This window comes from Chinchilla lanigera, unplaced genomic scaffold (genome assembly GCF_000276665.1).
Source record: "Chinchilla lanigera isolate Chin_1 unplaced genomic scaffold, ChiLan1.0 scaffold00002, whole genome shotgun sequence".
Classification (NCBI taxonomy): Eukaryota; Metazoa; Chordata; class Mammalia; order Rodentia; family Chinchillidae; genus Chinchilla; species Chinchilla lanigera.
Genome location: NW_004955403.1, coordinates 36,622,285 through 36,642,554, shown reverse-complemented (window position 1 = coordinate 36,642,554; position 20,270 = coordinate 36,622,285). Strand labels below are relative to the sequence as shown.

Below are 20,270 nucleotides of genomic sequence, written 5' to 3'. Positions count from 1 at the left end.
CTCACTTCATAGCCTAGGCTGGTCTCGAACTCTCAATGATCGTCCTGCCTCAGCCTCCCAAGTGCTGGGATTACAGGCCTGGGTCAGCATGCCTAGCTATAGTTAGTATTATAACAAAGCTTCACAGTAGTACTTTGAGCTCTACAGTAATTTACAGTTAGCCATAGAAAAACATTTATGTGTCAACGCTCTACTACTTAAGATGTATTTGTAGCAAAAGAAATGGTAACTATTCAGTTCAGTGAAAAGAAAAGCAAAATACTGTTTTAAGCACTTGAGTTTATCATCTTCTTTGGCATGAAAAATAGTTATTTCATTTTATATTGAAAATGTCAGCTAAACTTGGGTTATAATATTTAAACATATTTGATGTTTTGACTTTATTTTAGTACAGTGAGTCAAAATTATATACTTACTGATCTTCAGAAGTGTAATATCAAATGGAAGTGTAGGGCAGAACCATCGTCATTAAAGTAGCAAGTATTTACTCTGTCTCCCTTTTCTTTTCAGCACTGTGCTAGGTACAGTGAGTGCCTAGGTGAGTGCTTCAGAAAAAAGTGTAAAATGTGAGCCTTTCCTCAAGTATAATCAGGTTTGGGAAGATAGTGACTAACACAGAAAATAATAATGAGCAATGTGTAGTAGCTACACATGGCACCCAAAGAGTGTGTTGTAGGAATGTAGAGACATAAAGCTAACGTACTGGGCTGGTGGTACAGCTCTGTGGCACAGTACCTGCCTGGCAAATGCAAGGTACTGAGTTCGATTCCTGGTACCAAAAAAAAAAAAAGTTGAAGCATTTCAAGAACAATAGAGCAAGAGCTTCATATTATACTTACTTTTTATACTTATTTTCAAAGCCACTTCCCATGAAATCACTTACATTCTTCTAAAGCTTGGGTCAAGGTTTATCTTTAATACAGCCCTTTTTAAAAGAACTGATTGAATTATGGACATACTGATAACAATGTCAGAATCCCCAACCTGGAATCTTAGGTATCTGATTCCTTCAAGCGCTTCACTTTAGGGTCATTGGTTCCCAATTTCTAATACTATCTGTAAGCATTAAAGAGTTCAAATCATATTTGTTCCTAAGGTATCACACTTAAGAATGGCACATATCTGTGGAACATTCTGGTACATAAGGTGTAAAAGACTTAGGTCTTTCATACTTTTAGTACTTGTCTTGCAGTTCCTTCACAAAGACCTAACCAGTAGTAGTAGTCTTGTGAGGAAAGCAAAACCACGTTACTCTGTGACGCGTTTCTGGGGATGGACTTCAACCTGAACTTTATTTTGAAAGCTTAGTAGAATTTGAAAAAGAGAGGGCCTCGTTGAAGATTATATTGTGAGGGGAAGGGAATTGGGATCGCAGTTAACTTAGTATTCATGGGGCTTTGAAGAAACTGATTATATTGAGTACAGAGAACATTTTGGATAATTTTGGAAAAACAAAGTTGAGTTAGTTAGGAAGAAACATTATAAAAAGAGAAAGAACCAAATTTATGTCAGGATTAATTTATATTTGGAATTGGTCAGATTTTTGGTAGAGCCCTAGCTTTGCTTTTTTATTTTATTTTGTTTATTTATTTGTTTTTTTAGCTTGATGACTTTGAGAAAGTTTTTTACTTTTTGGTTTTTGATTTTCTCATCTGTGAAATGGAAATGATAACTTTATCTCATTATTTTGAGAATTATATGAGATTAAAATACATATAAAGTGTTAGCATAGTGCTTAGTAAAATAAGTGCTTAAATTTCAAAAACATTTTAAAAGGCTCTGTAAACTAGGACATGCCTGGCATACAATGGATGCATAACATAGTAGGTTCTCTCTACCCTTCTAATTTCAGGTTAAGAAATAGAAAGGAAGAATACAAGCCTAATACAGTATGAACTGGCAAGCCCTATTAGGTTTTTGAGCAAAGGAACAACATGGTGAAAGTAGGACTTAGGAATGATTAACCTGAGAGCATGGCTTATAAAATGGGCTAAAAGTAATAGGGTCTGGAGTCAAGGAGGTAAGATAAAAGGGTATTCCATTTAAGCCACAAGGTCTTCAGTAAACTAAATTGGTAGCAGTATGCATCTGAGTAGAGGACCCATCTGTGGCTGTTTTGCAGAGGAAATCAGATAAGGATAGATAACAGAGTAGATATTGGGATAAAGTAAAAGGAAAATCCAAGAATGATCACAGAGATTGTTAGGAAGGATGTGGTGTCAGGAGTTTGGGTCAGGGAACCTGGGAGGAGGATATCTTTGAGGGAAAAAAGAGTTCCATTTTTAACGTGCATTGTATTTTTTGCAACAGTGCATCACCCAAAGTCTTTTTTGTACTTGAAAAGTAAGACAAACGTAAGAGTAAGTCTGAGAATGCATAATTTGAAATATGGGACAGAGGCAACAGTAAAGATGTGTATTAGGGAGGCATCTGTTGAGAGTGGTGATTTGTGTCAGTGAATATGAATTCTCTGCAGAGAAGGAAGGAGTTACTCAGTATTGTTAATGTAAATCACAAGGCATCAAATGTTTTACTCATTATGAAAAGATACAGAGGAGAGAATTTTATTACATATTCTACTTATATATGTTTAATTTGTAAGTCTGTCACAAATTAGACACGGTATGCTCCATTAGTTTCCTTAAGAATTAATAATAAGCTTTTACATGAAATTATGTCTTTCCTACAAGAACAAACCAAACTGGCAACATTGTTTTAGTTGGTCAGCTGTGATTTTTTAAAATAAAAGATAAACATGTTTTGAAATAGTATGCTAGTAGTCTTCTATGTATAAAACAAAAAACTTTAGCCTTTCTCTAGGTCTTGTTAGAAGTAGCAATTACTGTCCTAAGAAAGTAGTAGGTTTTGCTAATGCATTTCACTGTGTTCTGTGTACAGTTTCATGTTCAACTGCCTAGTAATAGCATTCTAGTTACGTGTTTTAGCCAGGATCCAATCCTTCCTGACCAATGGTGCTTGTTTTTTTTCAGGTGGTGTGACAAGGATGACGGTCTCTCTGGTGGTTATTGTTTTTGAGCTTACTGGAGGCTTGGAATATATTGTTCCTCTTATGGCGGCAGTAATGACCAGTAAATGGGTTGGAGATGCCTTTGGTAGAGAAGGCATCTATGAAGCACACATCCGTTTAAATGGATACCCTTTCTTGGATGCAAAAGAAGAGTTCACTCATACCACCCTGGCTGCTGATGTCATGAGACCTCGAAGGAATGATCCTCCTCTAGCTGTCTTGACTCAGGACAATATGACAGTGGATGACATAGAAAACATGATTAATGAAACCAGCTACAATGGCTTTCCTGTCATAATGTCAAAAGAATCTCAGAGATTAGTGGGATTTGCCCTCAGAAGAGACTTGACAATTGCAATAGGTATCCTTTCTAAAAAAAATACATACATACACATACACACATTTCTGGAAGAAAAGAAAGCACTGAAGTTTAATTGGTTAGGTTTTCAGGATCAAGGGGTGTTAAAGTCTTATATTCTCTGCAAAATTATGCCTCAATGTATTGTTTTTCCACTAAATGGAACTTTTCATTTTAATTTAAATAATAGTGATATAATCCTTTGATACTAAGGAGAAGGCCAGTAAGACTTAATCTTTTCTAATACAATCTGAATCTTCTCCCAATACCCAGAGGTGTTAGAGGTTAGATTCTTGAGGGCATGGCTTTATTACTCCCCAGTTTTTTGTATGGGACTCTGAGCTGGAAATACGAAATGTTTGGCTTTCTCCCCAAGGTCATTCGTGTGAGCTTGTCGTCTCCCTTCCAGCTTACTTCTGTGGCCATTGCCGGAGCATTGCAAAAATAATTCTTGTGCCACTTGTGGAGGGAAGAAGTGTAGGAGGTAGAAGTATTTCTCAAATCACACTGGAAGTTCAGTGTGTAGTAGAAGAAAACAGGATGAAAAAAGGTTCATGGAGAATGTCTTAATTAGTTCACAAAAGCCTGCAAAATAGAAAGAATTTTCAAAGATTAGCGAGCCCATCATTCTAAAAGTTTTGGTTGATCGAATAGTGCTTGCTAGAGATGGCAGTGTCTGTTGTCAGACTTGGATGGATTCTGCTGTGTTAGCTTCTGAGCCATTATTGTTGCCAACCTCATCAGGAAAGAGCATAAATCCCCATTCTTTAAGTTTTACTGGCAGCCAGCCAGAGAGAAAGGAAAGAAAGTCAGAACTTTGGAATTTATATAGAAATTTAAAAGATAATTTATATAGAAATTTTAAAGATGAGTTTTTAAAAGATAAAGAAGTGCAAAAATTAAGAATAATCCATATTCCCATTGACTGTATAGATACATTTTTTGAAGTTTTGACACTGTCTTGAGAGAGAATATTGGGATTGGAGAGGAGATAGCTGGTTAAAGAGAGTGAGGGGTATTTTATATGTGACACTAAGACATGCCATCAGAAGTGTTAGTCGTGTCATGACATGTTTGTGTTGTTTTGAGATAGGGTCTCACAGTATAGTCCAGGCTGACTTCAAATTCGTGATCCTCTTGTCTCAGCCTCTATTACAGGATGTGCTACAATACCTGGCTCATCATGACTTTGAACATAACCTCAAATATTTACCAACATACATTTTTGTAAAGTTTTAAATTTTTCACTAGAAAAACATCTGTACACTAGATTTGTGTATATGTATGTATATATATATATATACAAAATAAAATTGCATTCTTATGCGTATAACATATATATAATATATATATACATATAAAAGTATACCTTATTAAAGGGCAAAAAAAAATTCCCATGCTGTCTCATAAAGTAAAATCTTTGAAATGCCAAATTAGATTTGTTTTCTTTTTTGGAATAAAAGCAGAGTTTTGTAGAATACTAAATCCAAATTCAAATTATTTAGGGTCATAAAAATAGGTGTGCTGGGACTTTTTTTTAATGTCCGACCTATATCAGAAAATACAATCTATTTTCCCTGCCTCAAAAGGCTGTGAATGAATGGCATAAAAAATCTTAAGCCAAGTATAGGTGTGCATATCTATAATCCTGGCTACTTGGGAGGCCGGAGGATTACAAATTGGAGGCCAGTCTGAGCAGTATAGTAAGACCCTGTATCTTAAATAAAATTTTAAAAAGGGTTTGCGATGTAACTAAGTACTTCTTGGGTTCAGTCCTACTACTGTGTTCAATCAATCAGTAAATCAGTCTAGCACTTAGTAAATATTCAGTACATGATGTTTGTTCAAGTAATTTATAACGTATACTCTATAAAAAGTGATACTCATTTGAAAATATTTTATTTGACAAAAATCATATAAATATGTTTTTAGGTATGCACATGTTAAGTGTTTAAGTCAAGCTAATGTAACACCTCATATACTTACTTTGTGGTAAGAACACTAAATCTCAGGAATTTTCAAACAAAAGAATAAAAGTGAAATTCTTAAAATGACAAATCTAAGGCCTGATGTTCACCTCTGGCTTCCTGTCTATCAAGGGAATATTCCAGTATGTAGGCTAACAATTTTGTCTATTAAGTATTTGGGACTAGGGGTATATATACATCAGTAGCGTAATACATGTATCTAATGGGCACAAGACACCGAGTTCACTTCCCAGTACCACAACCAGTCCGTAAATACATAAATAAGGAAATGTTTTATTATTAAGTGTTTAAACAATCAGTATATTTTAATAACATAATGTTACTTCTCTTGTGTTAATGATTGATAGTTGAGGTTAATTTTAACTGCAAGTGTCATATGTGCTATTTGATATCACTATCTTTTTACTTTGTTTCTTTTGATGAGTAATTATAGCTACAGTTCTTTTTAATAGTTTTAACTTTCATACTGGGGTTAAAAGTTATTTATATATACCCCATTATAGTATTAGAGTATTCTAAGTTTGACTGCTGTATATTTCTGATAACAACGTGACTTGCATACAAAAATGGTACAGTTTTCTGCCTCCTACTCCACAGTTTATACTGTGACATCACACTTTTCGTCATTTTAGCTTTTGTATTAATAAACAGTGCTTGCGATTAGTATTTATACTCCGCTGTTCAGTACTCAAGTGCAGGTCATTGGCTAGATACTTCTTGTGGGCTAAAAACAGCTTAACACTTGATGGGCTTTCTTTTCTATACTATTTATGATCATGCTCTTAAGGTGGTCAATACTTAAGTATTTACGCGAAAGTACTGGTAAATTAGGACTTCACTTAGTGTCTGGCTACTTGGATATGTTACAGCACAGTTAAAACGTTCCAGTATTTGTTTAGGAATAGTAATATCTGCTTCTCAGTCTAGGACTGATGCCTACTATTTTGGTTTAAATATTTTTGTAGCAAAGTTTATGTTCAAATTGTTTTCACTATAACAGAATACCACATTTGCACGCATGTTTTGATTAATACTCAAAATAAAGACAAAATTGAAACTTTCGTTTGCACTCTCTGGCCCTGTTTGGGTTCCCTTCTCCTTCCCGTGTGTTCTGCACTTTCCTCCACTGTCTGTACTTCTTGGCTGGCACTTTCAAAGTGGGAATGGAAGCGGCAGCAGGACAAAAGCACTGAACAGAGTGCAGTGGAGAGGAGGAAAAGCGACAGAACCTTTGCCAATAAAACCCCCATGTCAGACTCCATTGTGAGCGTGGGTATAGTCACAGTTCAACCTATCTGTGATGCTCACGACTCATCTAGAGTTATGCAGTACTGCAGTATCAGAAAAGAGAAAGAGCCATCTCGTTCACAGGGGCAGTGTATACAACAGAGTCACATCAAGGATAGAACTCTAGTTTCCCCTCCAGTGTAGAATAAGTGACAGTTTCGGTAGCCTCCATTTGCTGATGGAGTCCTGTAATAAACCATTTTCATAAAATGTATATATTTTAAAATTACATATTCCAAATAATGCTTTTCTGTTTTCCAAAGTTAGAAAACACCTTCAGTTGCAGGGAAGAAAGTTGATATGCTAAAATATCTTACTTACATGGAGATAATTGATTATTGGTAGATTTTGACTCAGTTAAATGTAAGTAATTACCAGCTGGCTTTTCAGTTGATTCCTTTCTTGGTTAAGAAGACAGGAAAATGTGAACAGGCCAAAAGTCATAGAATACATTTATTGTTTTCTTTTCCAATAAACAAGTTGCCCTTAAAAACAAAAAGCCTATTGGTTTAACATTTTGGTCTTTTCTTTTTTTTCAGAAAGCGCCAGAAAAAAACAGGAAGGTATTGTTGGGAGTTCTCGGGTGTGTTTTGCACAGCACACCCCATCTCTTCCAGCAGAAAGTCCTCGGCCGCTGAAACTGCGGAGCATCCTTGACATGAGCCCTTTTACAGTGACAGACCACACCCCGATGGAGATCGTGGTGGACATCTTCCGAAAGCTGGGTCTCAGGCAGTGCCTTGTCACCCACAACGGGTGAGTTTGGCACCATAGACATCTGTTCACTGACCAGAATTCATGATCCTTTTTTAGCAGAGTCTTTTTAGGGGGAGATGTGAATCCGTTCCCAAATGGGAGATCTGTGACTTGTATGGCTATGAATATTTGATCAATCCATTAAGTTTCACACTTACCAAAGAGTGAGAAAGATGTCAAATTTGCACTGTCTGCCAAAACATAAAGTAGCATTTTTCAAGATTGCCGTATATCAGAGTTGTAGAAGAGGTGCTGAAAACATGAATAGCATGTTGAGCATAGAGTATTTTATTTCTTAAGAGGGCTAGTGGACCTGACCTGCAAAAACCTGTCTTCTCTTTGTAAGTATTTTCTTTGGTAAGTGTGTCATTTTAGCATATAGAATTATAGTACAACTATAACTTTCTAGATACTTTGCTACTTACTTTTCAACCAGTGTTTGATTTATCATGTAATGAGGGAAGAACAAATAAATGGAATTTATAAGTTAGCTAAAAATCTCCTTTAACAAAAACTGTTTCTTTTTGCCTACCTTTTCCATCCAGAAATCTTGTACATAAACACTGATGACAAACCCTCATGTATTAAAAATGTACCTGTTGATTGTTTTTCTGTCTTTCACACATAAACTACCAGTGACCCGCCCTGAGAGGAGCGTGGGCAGGGCTGTGAAGGTTCAGGGTGCAGGCTGCCTCAGCAAACACGCTCCTGCCTGGCTGCACTGCTGTCCTCATTTCCAGGACCTGAACTCTGTTTCCACACCCATTCTTTCCTTAGGCCCCTCTGTTTCTGTTAGAGGCTGCTCCCTGTTGGAATTCTAAAGAACCTGGTCATATGCAAGCAGGTAACAGAAAGGCTAGCAAAAGAAACAAAGAATATTGTAGGACTGTGTATAACTGGGTTGCTGGTAACCTGAGCAATGTAACCTTGGTTGAAATACTGTACTATAAACACTTTGAATATCAGAAAAGAATTTGGTTTTGTTTTGGTTTTTTTGATGTTATTTTATAACATTTTTTTCAAAAAGTGAAAGAGAACCCCTGACCCCTGTCTAGAAAAAGGAAGAAGAAAGAACAGAAAGAAAGGAAATCAGCTCATTGAACACTTTCATGTTTTCTCATTTAATTTTGCAGGGTCTCTTCAGAGTAGGCAGTGTGCTTTTACACATGTAGCGATTAAAGCTCAAAGAGGTTTAATAATTTGTTCAGTCAGCCTTCCAACTTTAAACTCCAGTCTCTTGCTGCTATTTTACACTGTAATTTACTGATAGACTATACCCCTTTTCTTTGTGGCTTCTTAAACTTCTAAAACATTTTCTTGGCCAGTATACTACATTTGATTAAGAATAGAAATATAGATATTATATTTAGGCAACAATACTCACATTTCTATAAGTAGAAAGCAATAGAACTCCATATTTAGTATTTTTCACTGTGCTAACTAAAAACTATTGAGAAATATGAAATCATTAAAGGGATAAAACTCAATTAAGGATAGGGAGTTTAGAATTATTAAGTATCAAAGATACTGATTGTAGAAGAGGTGTTTTGTGTTACTGCTACTGTTTTCTTTTGCTTACCTTTATTTTTTAAAATGACAGTACCATACATACTTATTTATTTAATCTTTTTGAGACAGAGTTTCATTATGCAATTCAGGCTGGCCTAGAACTGACTTTGTAGCCTAGGTTAGTCTCAAGATTACAGCAATCCTCCTACCTCAGCCTCTCAAGTGCTGGGGTTACAGGTGTGTGCCACCACACCCGGCCTCGTACTTCATTGTTTAAAAACTGAAAAATACTAGTTAAATAGTAGTTAAACTTTTCAGAAAGCTGTGCTGTTTTTTGACCCCTTTTAATAATTTATGTCTTAATTGGAACTTAAGCTGAGATATTATTGTAAGCTCCTGTTTTCTTCAAGTTGTTCTTTGAGCCTGGCATAGTTTGTCCCTTTGTGTACTAACAGATATAATTGTAATTCTAAGTATAAAATAATGAAGTGGCTAGTGGGAAGAGGTAGGTAGTTAAAATTTCACCCAGTCCTGCTTGTTTATATGAAAGAGTGTGTGTGGGTCTTTTTTCAAGGAAGTATATTTAATTGCTTTGATCATACTTTCCTTATTCTGTCTTTTCCAGAAAAAATGTATATATGGAAGCAAAGAGGTCATTCAAGGGAGTGACTCTCCGGACTTTATTTTCTTTGAACTGTGAAAGAAAGTAGGGGGTGTTTTATTCTTACGTAAAGTTTAGTGATTTAAACTCACAAAAGCAATCGTGTCTTCTGGAAGAGCCATGACAAATGTAGGACCTTCGATGCAAGGGAGGAAAAGAAGAGAGAGAGGAGGGGAAATGTGTCTGTAAATTGTAAAGATGTCCATTATTGATGTCTCACAGTTTATATTTTAAGGAGTTATTTAAAATAAGTTAGGTGACCATATAAGTTTAGAAACTATAGAATTAAATACAGTGGATGTTTCATTACTATGGACTTCTCAGAGCTTTCAAAATGTTGATACTCTTTGAATGCCAGACAGGGTTAATAGGAAGCAGTTTTCCAAACTTCCTTGAAAATGGATGAAGTGGATAGAACTAGTGTTGGTTGGAGCATCCTTTAGGGAGTTCTGGCTTTTGCCCCTTAGTGCAAAGAAGAAAAAGCAAATTATTCCTAAATGAGTCACATTTTGAATGGATTTTGTGTCTACTCCCGAAAATCAATAAAATAACACTGAGCCTGCTATTATTATTCTCAAATCACTTCTCTGTTAATTGAATTGGGTGGATTTTCTCCTTTTTTAGGGCTGCTATACTCCCCCCCCTCTCTTTAAAGATTAACTTGGAAGTCTACATATTTGCCACAGTCCTTATGAATTTGTAACTTTCATCATGTACCTTGTAATTTGACAGAGTTTACTAATACAGTATTAACTGAAATTAATCATTATACTTAATTGTACTTAAAAGCATGAGTAAGAGTTAAACTAGTGTTACTGTATTTAACTTATTACCAACCAAGATTTTCACATTTCCTGACTCCAACCATAAAACAGTTAATTATTTTATTTTATTTTTGTGTTTTTGAGACAGGGTCTTGCTATGCAGTTCAGGCTAGCCTTGAGCTCACTTTGTAGCCCAGGCTGGTCTCTTAATTTGCAACAATCTTCCTGCCTCAGCCTCCTGAGTGCTGGGATTATAGGTGTGTGCCACCACATCCAGCATAAAATAATTAACAGTTGTCTTTTTTTTAAAATCCTCATTCAGTCAAAGAACATCTGTTTAGTGGTTGAATGCTTATTTTATATAGTGCACATTCTGAGCTTTTTGAGGGGTAAGTTGTTCTCATGCTCTGAGAACTTTTCAGTTTTATTCTTAAGGATCAGTACATTATTTGTACAAAATAACAAGAAAACATGAGCAGAGAAATTATTCTGCCTTCCAAATTCCCTCCCCTCCGTACTTCCTTCTTCCCCATCATTTAAAATTTTTATATTATAAGGGACATGTCTATAGATTCAGACTGCTTTGAAGTCCCCTGGTGACATTCTTCAGGAAGGCAGAGTATTCAAAGGCAGTTTAATGGCAAAGGTGCCTTAACCAGATCACCAAAGAAATGCCTAATTACCCGGAAGACGCTTTGGGTAGCTTTCCACAATTGAAAGTACTCTACTCTGTACTCCACTCTATGTTAGAGACGGGGTCTCACTATGCAGCCCAGGCTGGCCTTGAACTCTCAGTGATCCTCCTGCCTCCCACGTGCTAGGATGTTTCTTTTAAAACAAAAGTAAAATATGTTTCTGTTTATATTGTCACTATTATAGCGGGTTTCTTTAATTTTCATTTTAAAACCAGTAAGCAGACTCTTGTTTTAGTAGTTAAAAGCAGTCGAAGTAGTTTCAGATATCTTCATTATATGAATTTATATCTATAACTTTGGTGTGATAATAATGATATGTCAACCGAGCAATAACTATTTAGGAAAATATGCTTAAGTAAAAATCATTTTGACCCATATTCATAAGTGTGTTGTATTAGCTTATTTTAAAAAGTGACATTCACTTCCCAAAAATTAGGAAGTATTTCTTGTTAGTTAGCATTATTTATTTCATGCACACTACCTTAATTTTAATTATAAACAGCAGTAAAATCTAAGGGATTTCTTAAGTCTTCTCCTAGGGGTTAAAGCCAAGCCTTCCTCTGTGTTTGAGGTTGATCCAAATGGTGCTGTGTTGAACATCGTAGAGACTGGGAAAACATTTCTTCAAGGACAGGACAGTGAGGATCGGTCTCTTACATTTAAGAGTTTATGACTGTGTCATTATTAAGTTTCTTTTGTTCTTTTCTTTGTAGTTATCTTCATTTTGAAATTTGAAAAGAAAAATAAACCACAATATTTAAAAATAGCATTGTGTCACCTTTGAAAGTCAGTAGAATTTATACAAAGGGAACCTGGAATTTTAAATCATTTTTTTTAAAATTTTTTAAAGTTCATGAGAAGCATTCTTTGTGTTTCATGTTTTTATTTTCTTCTGTCATTCTTTATCATTACTGTTAGCACCTCTTTCAATTTAATTTCTCACACAGTTATTAGCATAATAATCTGTTTCAGGATTGTCTTGGGAATCATCACAAAGAAGAACATTTTAGAGCATCTCGAGCAACTAAAGCAGCACGTGGACCCCTTGGTGATTAGTTGTATCAGATCTCCTCACTAGACACCTTAGAAGTCAGGAGGCATGAAACTTGTGAACTGTTCAGTTCTCTCTCCCAGACCTGCTGAACAAAAAATTCTACCATGCTACCAGTGACATTTGTATCTGATCAGATGTTTGTAAGATAAATTGAGATATGTATATAATTGCATTCATAGAAGGTAAACAAATTGCATTCATAGAACATAAACAAAAGTTAGTATCGCCTTTAAAGCAATAGTTACAATTTAAGAGCTTAAACACTTTGATACTTGAATAAGGGACTGTGATTGGACGTGCCTCAAGTAAATATGCAAACCTTGTCTGCCTTGGTAGAGTCACTGGTCACAGAAGACTCCTGACTGGTTAAAAATATCTGCCCATCACCCCAAACCCTTTTTCTTTTTTTGGTTCCTAATCTGCGTGGTAGTGATGGTAAATCTAAGCTCCTAAATGATTGTAAACAAGCTTAGAATTTGGAATAGGTGACAGTTAAATGGATTTTTTAATGGGCACACCGAGTAGACTGTAATGTGTGTACATTTGTGTTTGTAGTGTTAGTCTTTTTTCTGCTGTGCCCTGCATACCTTCAAAGTTAGAATGTGTGTCCTGCCATTTCATTAGTGTCTTGTATGTAGATCATGTATGCACCCCTTTTGTATGATGTTTCTAGAACGCTGTAAGCAGCTTTTGGGGTCAGATGCACTTGTTTTAACAAGCTTCATGTCCTAGTAGGTTCATGACAAACCTTGAATTATCTTACCATATAACAAAAACTGTCTGGCTTTAGCTATTAATGTCTGAAATTATTTTGCCCTGCAGTTGTCATACCTATAGGAAACCTGTCCCCATTTGCTTGAGTAGAAACTGATTATGTATTCCTGTTGTACGCTAATGTTTCACAAGTGTTTCATGCATCCTTTTTTTAAAAACTACTAACCAGAATAATATAGTAGCTACTCATTCATTCTGCTTTCTGCTTCACCTGTAATAATCTTTTAGGGCTGCTTCTTGGTTTCTCACCTTTTTTTTTTAATGTAAGCATTAACATGTAAGACTTTCATAAAAGCACTGTATCCTATTTTTGGGGACCAAAATCAGAAAAGGAAAACCTTAATAAGTACTAGAAACGTGGGTTGTGGAAGGTTTATTCGTGGGGTTCTGAAGTTTGGGAGTGAAGTTTTGTGTTTACCAATTTCTTATATATTTTATCTCAATTGTATGTGCTTTCATGAAGATTCTGCATATAACTGGGTAATCCTTAAACTATTTCTTAAAAATTGGTTGATACTGGTTAAGCCAAAGTGAAGTATGAGGGGATTTGGATTATTTTATTGCTTTCTTCCTGTGGTGCGAATGAATTTTCCTTCTGAATATGGAATCAGTATCATTTCCTGTTCGTGTATTCTCTCATTTTTGTTACTTTTTTGTTGGCATACATAAATTGAAATAGCTCTACTTCATTGAGGTATGCAGTCCTCAGAGGCTCAGTGGAAAGGACCTCATACTATGAGTGACCATAATACTTTTCATATCAAAGGATGGTTACTGGGAAAATACTTTCTGAAAGTACAATCACAAGCTGCTTGCTTTGCTCTGTTCCTGTCAGCAAAAAGGATTTAGCTATAGATTTAGCTTCTCGTTTTCTTTTCCCTTTCATTGTAATAGTATTCTTCTGTTTATCCCTTTCAGACGCCTCCTTGGCATTATCACAAAAAAAGATATCCTCCGTCATATGGCCCAGACGGCAAACCAAGACCCCGCTTCAATAATGTTCAACTGAATCCCATTGATGAGGAGAGAGAGGAAACAGAAGAGGAAGTTCATTTGTTGAATAGCACAACTCTTTAACCTGAGGGAGTCACCCACTTTTTTTTCCTCCTTTAAAAAAATAAAAAAGGAAATATAAAAGCCAGGCTTTTGCATCATGGTTTGCAGCTAATGCTGGTGGACTGGAGGAATTGTTCGGGAAGGAAAGGAGAGACGTGTGTCCCTGGCTGTGAGCAGCAAGTCAGCTCCTGTTGTTCTGCACTGGATGCATTCAGCGGAGGATGTGCTGTGATAGCCAGGCTCGAGTCGCAACAGAGAAAACACTGTAGTCCTCGAGCACTTGGCCTGTTTCCGATACTGCACAGACGCGTTAATCAGTCCCTATTTCTGGAGGGATTACTTTGAATTGAGCCATCTATAAGACTGCAAGGTCTTACCCTGTTTTTATCAGAACCATTCTGTTTAATTCATGAATTGTGTAATTAAGCATTATGTTTCGACATTCCAGAAGAGCTTTTATTTCTCTCTCTCTCTCTCCTGAGCTGTAACAAAGCCTCTTAAATTGGTGTACCCTTTTGAAGCAGTCCTTTCTCATATTGAGATGTACTGTGATTTTACTGAGGTTTCATCACAAGAAGGGAGTGTTTCTTTGCCATTAACCACGTAGTTTGTACTATCGCTGAAGACTTGGAACAGTGCATACACACCATATCAAAGGTTTGCTCAACAGGTAAAATCTTGGGTGAAGTGTGAACAGAATCTCCCAGCTTGTGTGGTGTGTGGTTCAGAATGAGAAACAGTGAAAACTTTAAAGGATAAATAATTTTTTCCCTCTCAGACTTTACGAATAATGTGACCTGGTCTTATGCAAATTTTCTATTTCTAATACTACTATGATATACAAGTGCTGTTAAGCATAATTAAACAAAAAGCTGCTGCTCTGACAGTAAAGAGAAGGAAGTATTCTGTTTAGCTGTGTCTGGTATTAATTGCATGTTAAAACACTGGAATTTTTTTTTTTCTTGAAATTAGATCATTCTTTTGTTTCCTCAAGATATTTTATTGCTGACACTGGAGATAAAATGTAATTCATAACTTGCACTAACTGTATAATTCTTTTCTTAAAAAATTTACCATTCTTATTTATATTTTTATGGATTAAAATTTATAAAATACAGATCAGTTAATATCGCACTTAAATAATTTTACCTTTTTAATGTGATTTTTATAAACTAATTCTGACTTACAAATATGGAGATGTGAACAACGTTTACAATGGGAGCAAGTGTTTAAAAAGTTTGTGCTGACTTCTCCATGATCCAATGTGTACATAACCTTTTCCTGATCTTTCACTGCCATCCTCTGGATTTTTGACCCACAAACTAGAAACTTCAGAACATTACAAATTACTTAGTAGATTAAAACCAAAAATTAGGATTAACCTTTTTTTAGAAAATAAAAAAATAAAATAAAAACAATAAAATTGTAAGAGTAGTAAAAATTCCAATCTAAATACAACCTTTGAATCTCTGGGTAGGTCCCCTTCATAATTGAAGTGTTTGATGATAGTTTGAGTAGCCACAGTGCTTATTTTTACAGGATGAATTAAAACAATACTGGAGTGTTTGGAATTTTCATTTTTGGAAATGTCTGTTTTAATCATGGTCTTAGGTCACCCTTAATATAGGCACTTTGCTTAAAGGACTAGCCCTAAATGTCCTGTGATTGTGCATTTCTAATAAGCAAATGACTTTGCTAGCAGACATTTTCTGAAACATAACTGGCAATGAACCATTTTTACATTTTGAAAGTGATTCGTCACTTCCTACTCCTTAATAATATACCTGTTAAGATCTGTAAGGTCACCTAAGACCTGTGTGGTCTTGAAGACTTAGGAGATCATGAAGCCATATTAGAATGATAATTGAAAGTTGAGCAAAATATTAGGAATTTTATGAACCTTTCTTAAGCTGTGCTATCTGCCAAAAACTATTTTGTCCTCATTACTTCCTCCGTATGGCAGACAAGTTGTTTTCATACCCTTGTCACTGATTTTTGACTATCCAGAGTAATTCTAACTAATAGTTGTGTATATCTTCATCTGTCTTAAGGATCTCTGCAGTATGCCATTCACTGCTAGAGTTTGAACTCCTCAGCATGGCTAATGGATGACTAATTGTCCCGAATTACGAGCCTTCAAAGGAGAAACCAGTTTCTTTGCAGGTAGTGTCATACATTAAGCTGCACTTGGATTTTGTTTTGCACATTTCCCTTTTTGATTTGAAGTCCTGTTTCATTGCCCATCTTGCTTCAGAGACTGACATTTCAGGGTGATTATTAAAGCATACATTTTCTTCAGTATGTACCTATCTCAGTGTGTCTTACTGCTGAAATACAGGAAAAGTGCCGTATTTTTAGTGCATTTAGTAGTTTTCTTTGGTATTACTATCCCATTTCTCTTTTTGATACATTGAGGTTTGTCTGCTTTTCAACCAAATGATGAAGTGGTGGAGAACATGAAATACATGTGCCTAGCTAATTGGCAAATGAACTGACCAATATAATAAATGTAGCGCCTTATTTGAGTACCCTTTTTGAGAAGGTATGATGAGAATGGGCAAGAGTGTCAGCATCTCTTATTAATAATTGCTTTCAGTTTTGGTTCACAAAGAATGCTTAGTTTGTTAATCTGTGATGTTGCCTAGAGCTGTATTTATGTTTTTATTTATACTAGTGTAGTAAAGCTGCATATCATTACAGTAAAAATACTGTGATGAGTTAATCAGAAAATCTATTAAAATCTATATGACAATGTGTGGTTTGGCCTTTAATTACACCTTTACCAGTCTTTCCTCTCTACTGCTGCACTGTGCAGTGTAGGCCAATATGCCTGACACACACAGCCTCAAAAGGTGATAGTTACACTGCTTCTCTCAGGTTTCAAAATGCCATTTCTGTGCTTTTTAAGCAAGAGCCAGAGAGGAGAAGATGCTAGATTGAACAGCAAGACGTTCCCGCTCTTAGCAGTGGGTTAACACCCCCTGCTGTCAGTAGCTGCATGTCTGCAGCAGGCTTTCATTTCAGTTCCCATTTTAAAATGTGGTTTTAAAAAAAGACATTATGTTGTCTGCATGAGAACAGGTGAAACAATTTCTATACTTTCATAACTTCTCTTGGATATTTGCTGAGAGAACTGCCTTAGAACTGCCTTAACTGCCTTCCAGTGCTGACAAACATTGGAATGAAATTTCAGTTGTCTTATAATATTGAACTTCTAGTAAGAAGGAAAACATTGGAAGTCGAGGGTAGATCTTTTATCACTCACGTGTTTGTTCACTTACTGAGTATGTATTGAACTGACTGTGTCAGGAGCTGTTCTTTGTTCTTTAAGTTTATCCCAGCACAAATCTAAAGTATGTCAGATGGTAATGAATGCTAGAAGTTCAGCAATTTTTTTAAATGATTGAGCCGTTTGCTATTATAAGCATAAAAATCCAGGCAAAAATCCCCATCCTAATGGTTTTTCTAGGAGAAAAAGTGAAGGTCCATACATATTTGCATGTGTGCAGCCCACTTTTATAGAGCAGGATCAGTTAAAGCCTCTGAGACAAGGTAACATTTGAGCAAAAACCTAAACAAAGCAAGGGAATGACATTTATCTGTGAGAAAAATCTCCCACAAAGAGAAAATGCTGTATGCCAACACCCTGAGGTATCTGCCAGGTAAGGAATACCAAGCTGGTCATGGTGTGTAGAGCAAGGTAAGAGGGAAAGGGGGTAAAAAGGAAAGAGGTTGGGATACAGGGGTTTGAATTTTACTTTATATAAAGTGAGAAGCCAAAGAGGCAGGCAAGTGATACAATCTAATTTAAAATGACCTCTCTGAGTCCGGTTCCTGGGAATAGACAATAAGGAACCCTGCACTTGGAGTAATCCAAGTGAAACATGGCAGAGGGTTGAATCCAGCTGAAGCTGGCAAAAGTGGTGAAAGCGTTTGGATTGTGGCCGTGTTGAACATAGAGTGGATAGGATTTGCCAGGTGATAAATGTGGAGGCTGGTGAGTCAAGGATGTCTGAGTGTTGTAGATTGAGAAAGGACGCAACTGGAATGGCCACTGAGTTGGGAAAGATCTCATGAGTGTCTTCTGGATTACTAGTCGGGGTGTCAAGTAAGCCCTAGCCTATAGAAACTCGAGTTCAGGAGGAAGGTCTGGCCTGAAAGCTCAATGGGGAGGCTGCTGAGACTGGGAAGACTGCGTGAATTGTGGACAGAGGAGAGGTATAAAGGAAGGGTGGTCTCCTAAACTAAGTGAGTAGCAGCTCAAGGCAGAGCAGCTGTCAGGTGTTGCTGATAGATGAAGCAGGTGAGCACTGGAGGCTGACCGCGTGAACACAGCCAGAGCCTGTTCGCTGGGGTAGTGGCAAGCAACAGCCTGACAGCACGTTTTTAACACATTGGAAGCAGAACTGGAGACAGCTGTCACAGTTCTTCCTGTAAAACAGGAGTAAGTTAGCAAAGGGTTTTGTTGAAAAGGAGAGATTAATGATCTGAGAGACTTTCAGATACAAGATAATATAACTTCTTTTTGTTAATTATAGGAATGTTTGAGAGGGAAAATTAATGGTCTGAGAGAAAGAGAAGAGATCCTGAGTAGGCAAATGAAACAAAAGTCAGAAAAATAGTATGATAGGTGGCTGATAAAGCCATGAGTTTTTTTTTTTTTTAAGTATTTGTTTTTTCAGTGAAATTGACAGGATGGGGGAGATGTTGAAAGTTTGAGCAAAGATGAAGTAGGATCAATGGGCGTTGCACCTGGCCAATTTAAGGTTCAAGTAAAAACATCTAGCATGATTACAGTTTTTCTACTTGATATTAACAGATTCAGATGAGTGGCCAGTTTATTTGGCTTACACTTCTAACGTAGAACAAAGGGTGAGTGTACAGGAATGCTGAGAATGATGGGAAATTGAACTAAAAGCCTGGATGAAGAAGGAAGCCGAGAAAGGAGTCTTAGAATGAGGTGGTTAGTGAATTGGAGGGTATGGTCAAGTTGTAAAATAGTTCGGGTGCTTTAGGAACGGACAGAAAGATGGTGACGATGTTTGTATAATTGGATGCTATTAGGGCAATGTTCATTATTGGTACTGACAACATATTACTGTAGATTGTCAAAACCTATAGATCACTTCAGGAGAGTAAGTCAAGGATATTGGAGGAACATCAATTATGATCACAGTAGTTTGGGCTGAAATACATTAAGCCAGGTAAGGTTAATGTTTGAGCAAGTACCAGGGTCTTATGTCATTGCCAAGTTGTTTATATAGTGTTACCTCCCAGATCATGTAGTAGCTTTTGTTTTCCTTTGGGTATTCATTCTACGTGCAAGTTTGAGAAGTTATATATAAGAAACTTCATTACTGAACTCCAAGAAATTAAATTTGAGTGGGGTGATGATTTTGTGTTAAATCCTGACTGAATCAAGATGCTTCATTAATAAAGAATTTAGGCACTTATATTTGTTCTCAGAGAAGAGGCAGGTTAAGTGCCCTTTGGATGCTGAGTGGCCGGATCACCACTGAGTGGCCAGATCCTAGGTAGGTGAAAAGAGGATTATGCCTTTAGTGAAGGGCTTCACAGTAGGGAAGCTTTTCAATGAAAGATCTGTAGTAGCTGGAAGATCAGTACCTCCTAGTTGGAGTTCGACTGTATGCCCATATTTCTTGTTAGCTTATTGCCTTCTAAAATCTACTCACAACTGTACTATTCCGATTATAGCTGCCATGTTCTTGGCAATAGTGTCCAGTATCTCGGCTCACATACCTAGCTGTCCAGACGTGTTTGTATAAGACATGGATGAAAAGCTAATCTTTCTGTTCTTTGATAAGTCCTTTTTGAATTCATATAATTGATCATGAGGGATATAAAAATCTTAGAAACTGTATACTTCAGCCTGGTGGATTACAGAATGGCAAGAAATAAGTATTATTTCTAATCTTGTATTTCTAGCGTAATGGAAGACACCTGAATTTGGATGTTTTATAGATGTGTTACTAGAGGGCAGTATTTAGAATTGTTAAGCACCTTAGAAACTAGGAAAGTCGGAGGGAAAAAGCTCACAAGCTTCTGAAGTGTTAGTCTAAAAAAACCAGCTGATCTGGTCACCTTTTCTGGTCATGTGTACTGTTAGTGTGATGCTCTAGAGTTCACATGGTCCTGGGACTGGGCACTACTTACATAACTGAAGTTGGGACTGTAGGGAAGGTAAGGGGCAGGCTCATTAAGAAATGCCTCACCTTCTGGCCCCGGCAGTACAGCCCAGAAAGAAAAGGAGCAGATCCAGGTGGCGACAAGGGGGAGTGGACTCCAGCAGACACTTGTCTGAGAAGTCCAGAATCCTTAG

The 20,270-nt window shown here is 36.6% G+C and overlaps 1 protein-coding gene across 9 annotated transcripts in view; it reads left to right on the top strand.

The window, feature by feature from the left end:
• The window catches only part of Clcn3 (chloride channel, voltage-sensitive 3), an 84,331-nt gene extending 67,647 nt beyond the window's left edge, over positions 1 to 16,684 (top strand). For 7 of the 9 annotated variants that reach the window (XM_005373560.2, XM_005373555.2, XM_005373558.2 and 4 more), the window contains 4 exons: positions 2,991 to 3,389; positions 7,201 to 7,417; positions 12,019 to 12,094; positions 13,793 to 16,684. In XM_005373560.2, coding sequence (XP_005373617.1) covers positions 2,991 to 3,389; positions 7,201 to 7,417; positions 12,019 to 12,094; positions 13,793 to 13,951 — 851 coding nt within the window. In that variant the 3' untranslated portion in view covers positions 13,952 to 16,684. The remainder of the gene's footprint in view (positions 1 to 2,990; positions 3,390 to 7,200; positions 7,418 to 12,018; positions 12,095 to 13,792) is intronic. The other 2 variants (XM_005373557.2, XM_005373562.2) reach the window with 1 other exon arrangement.
• The last annotated feature ends 3,586 nt before the right edge of the window (positions 16,685 to 20,270 follow it).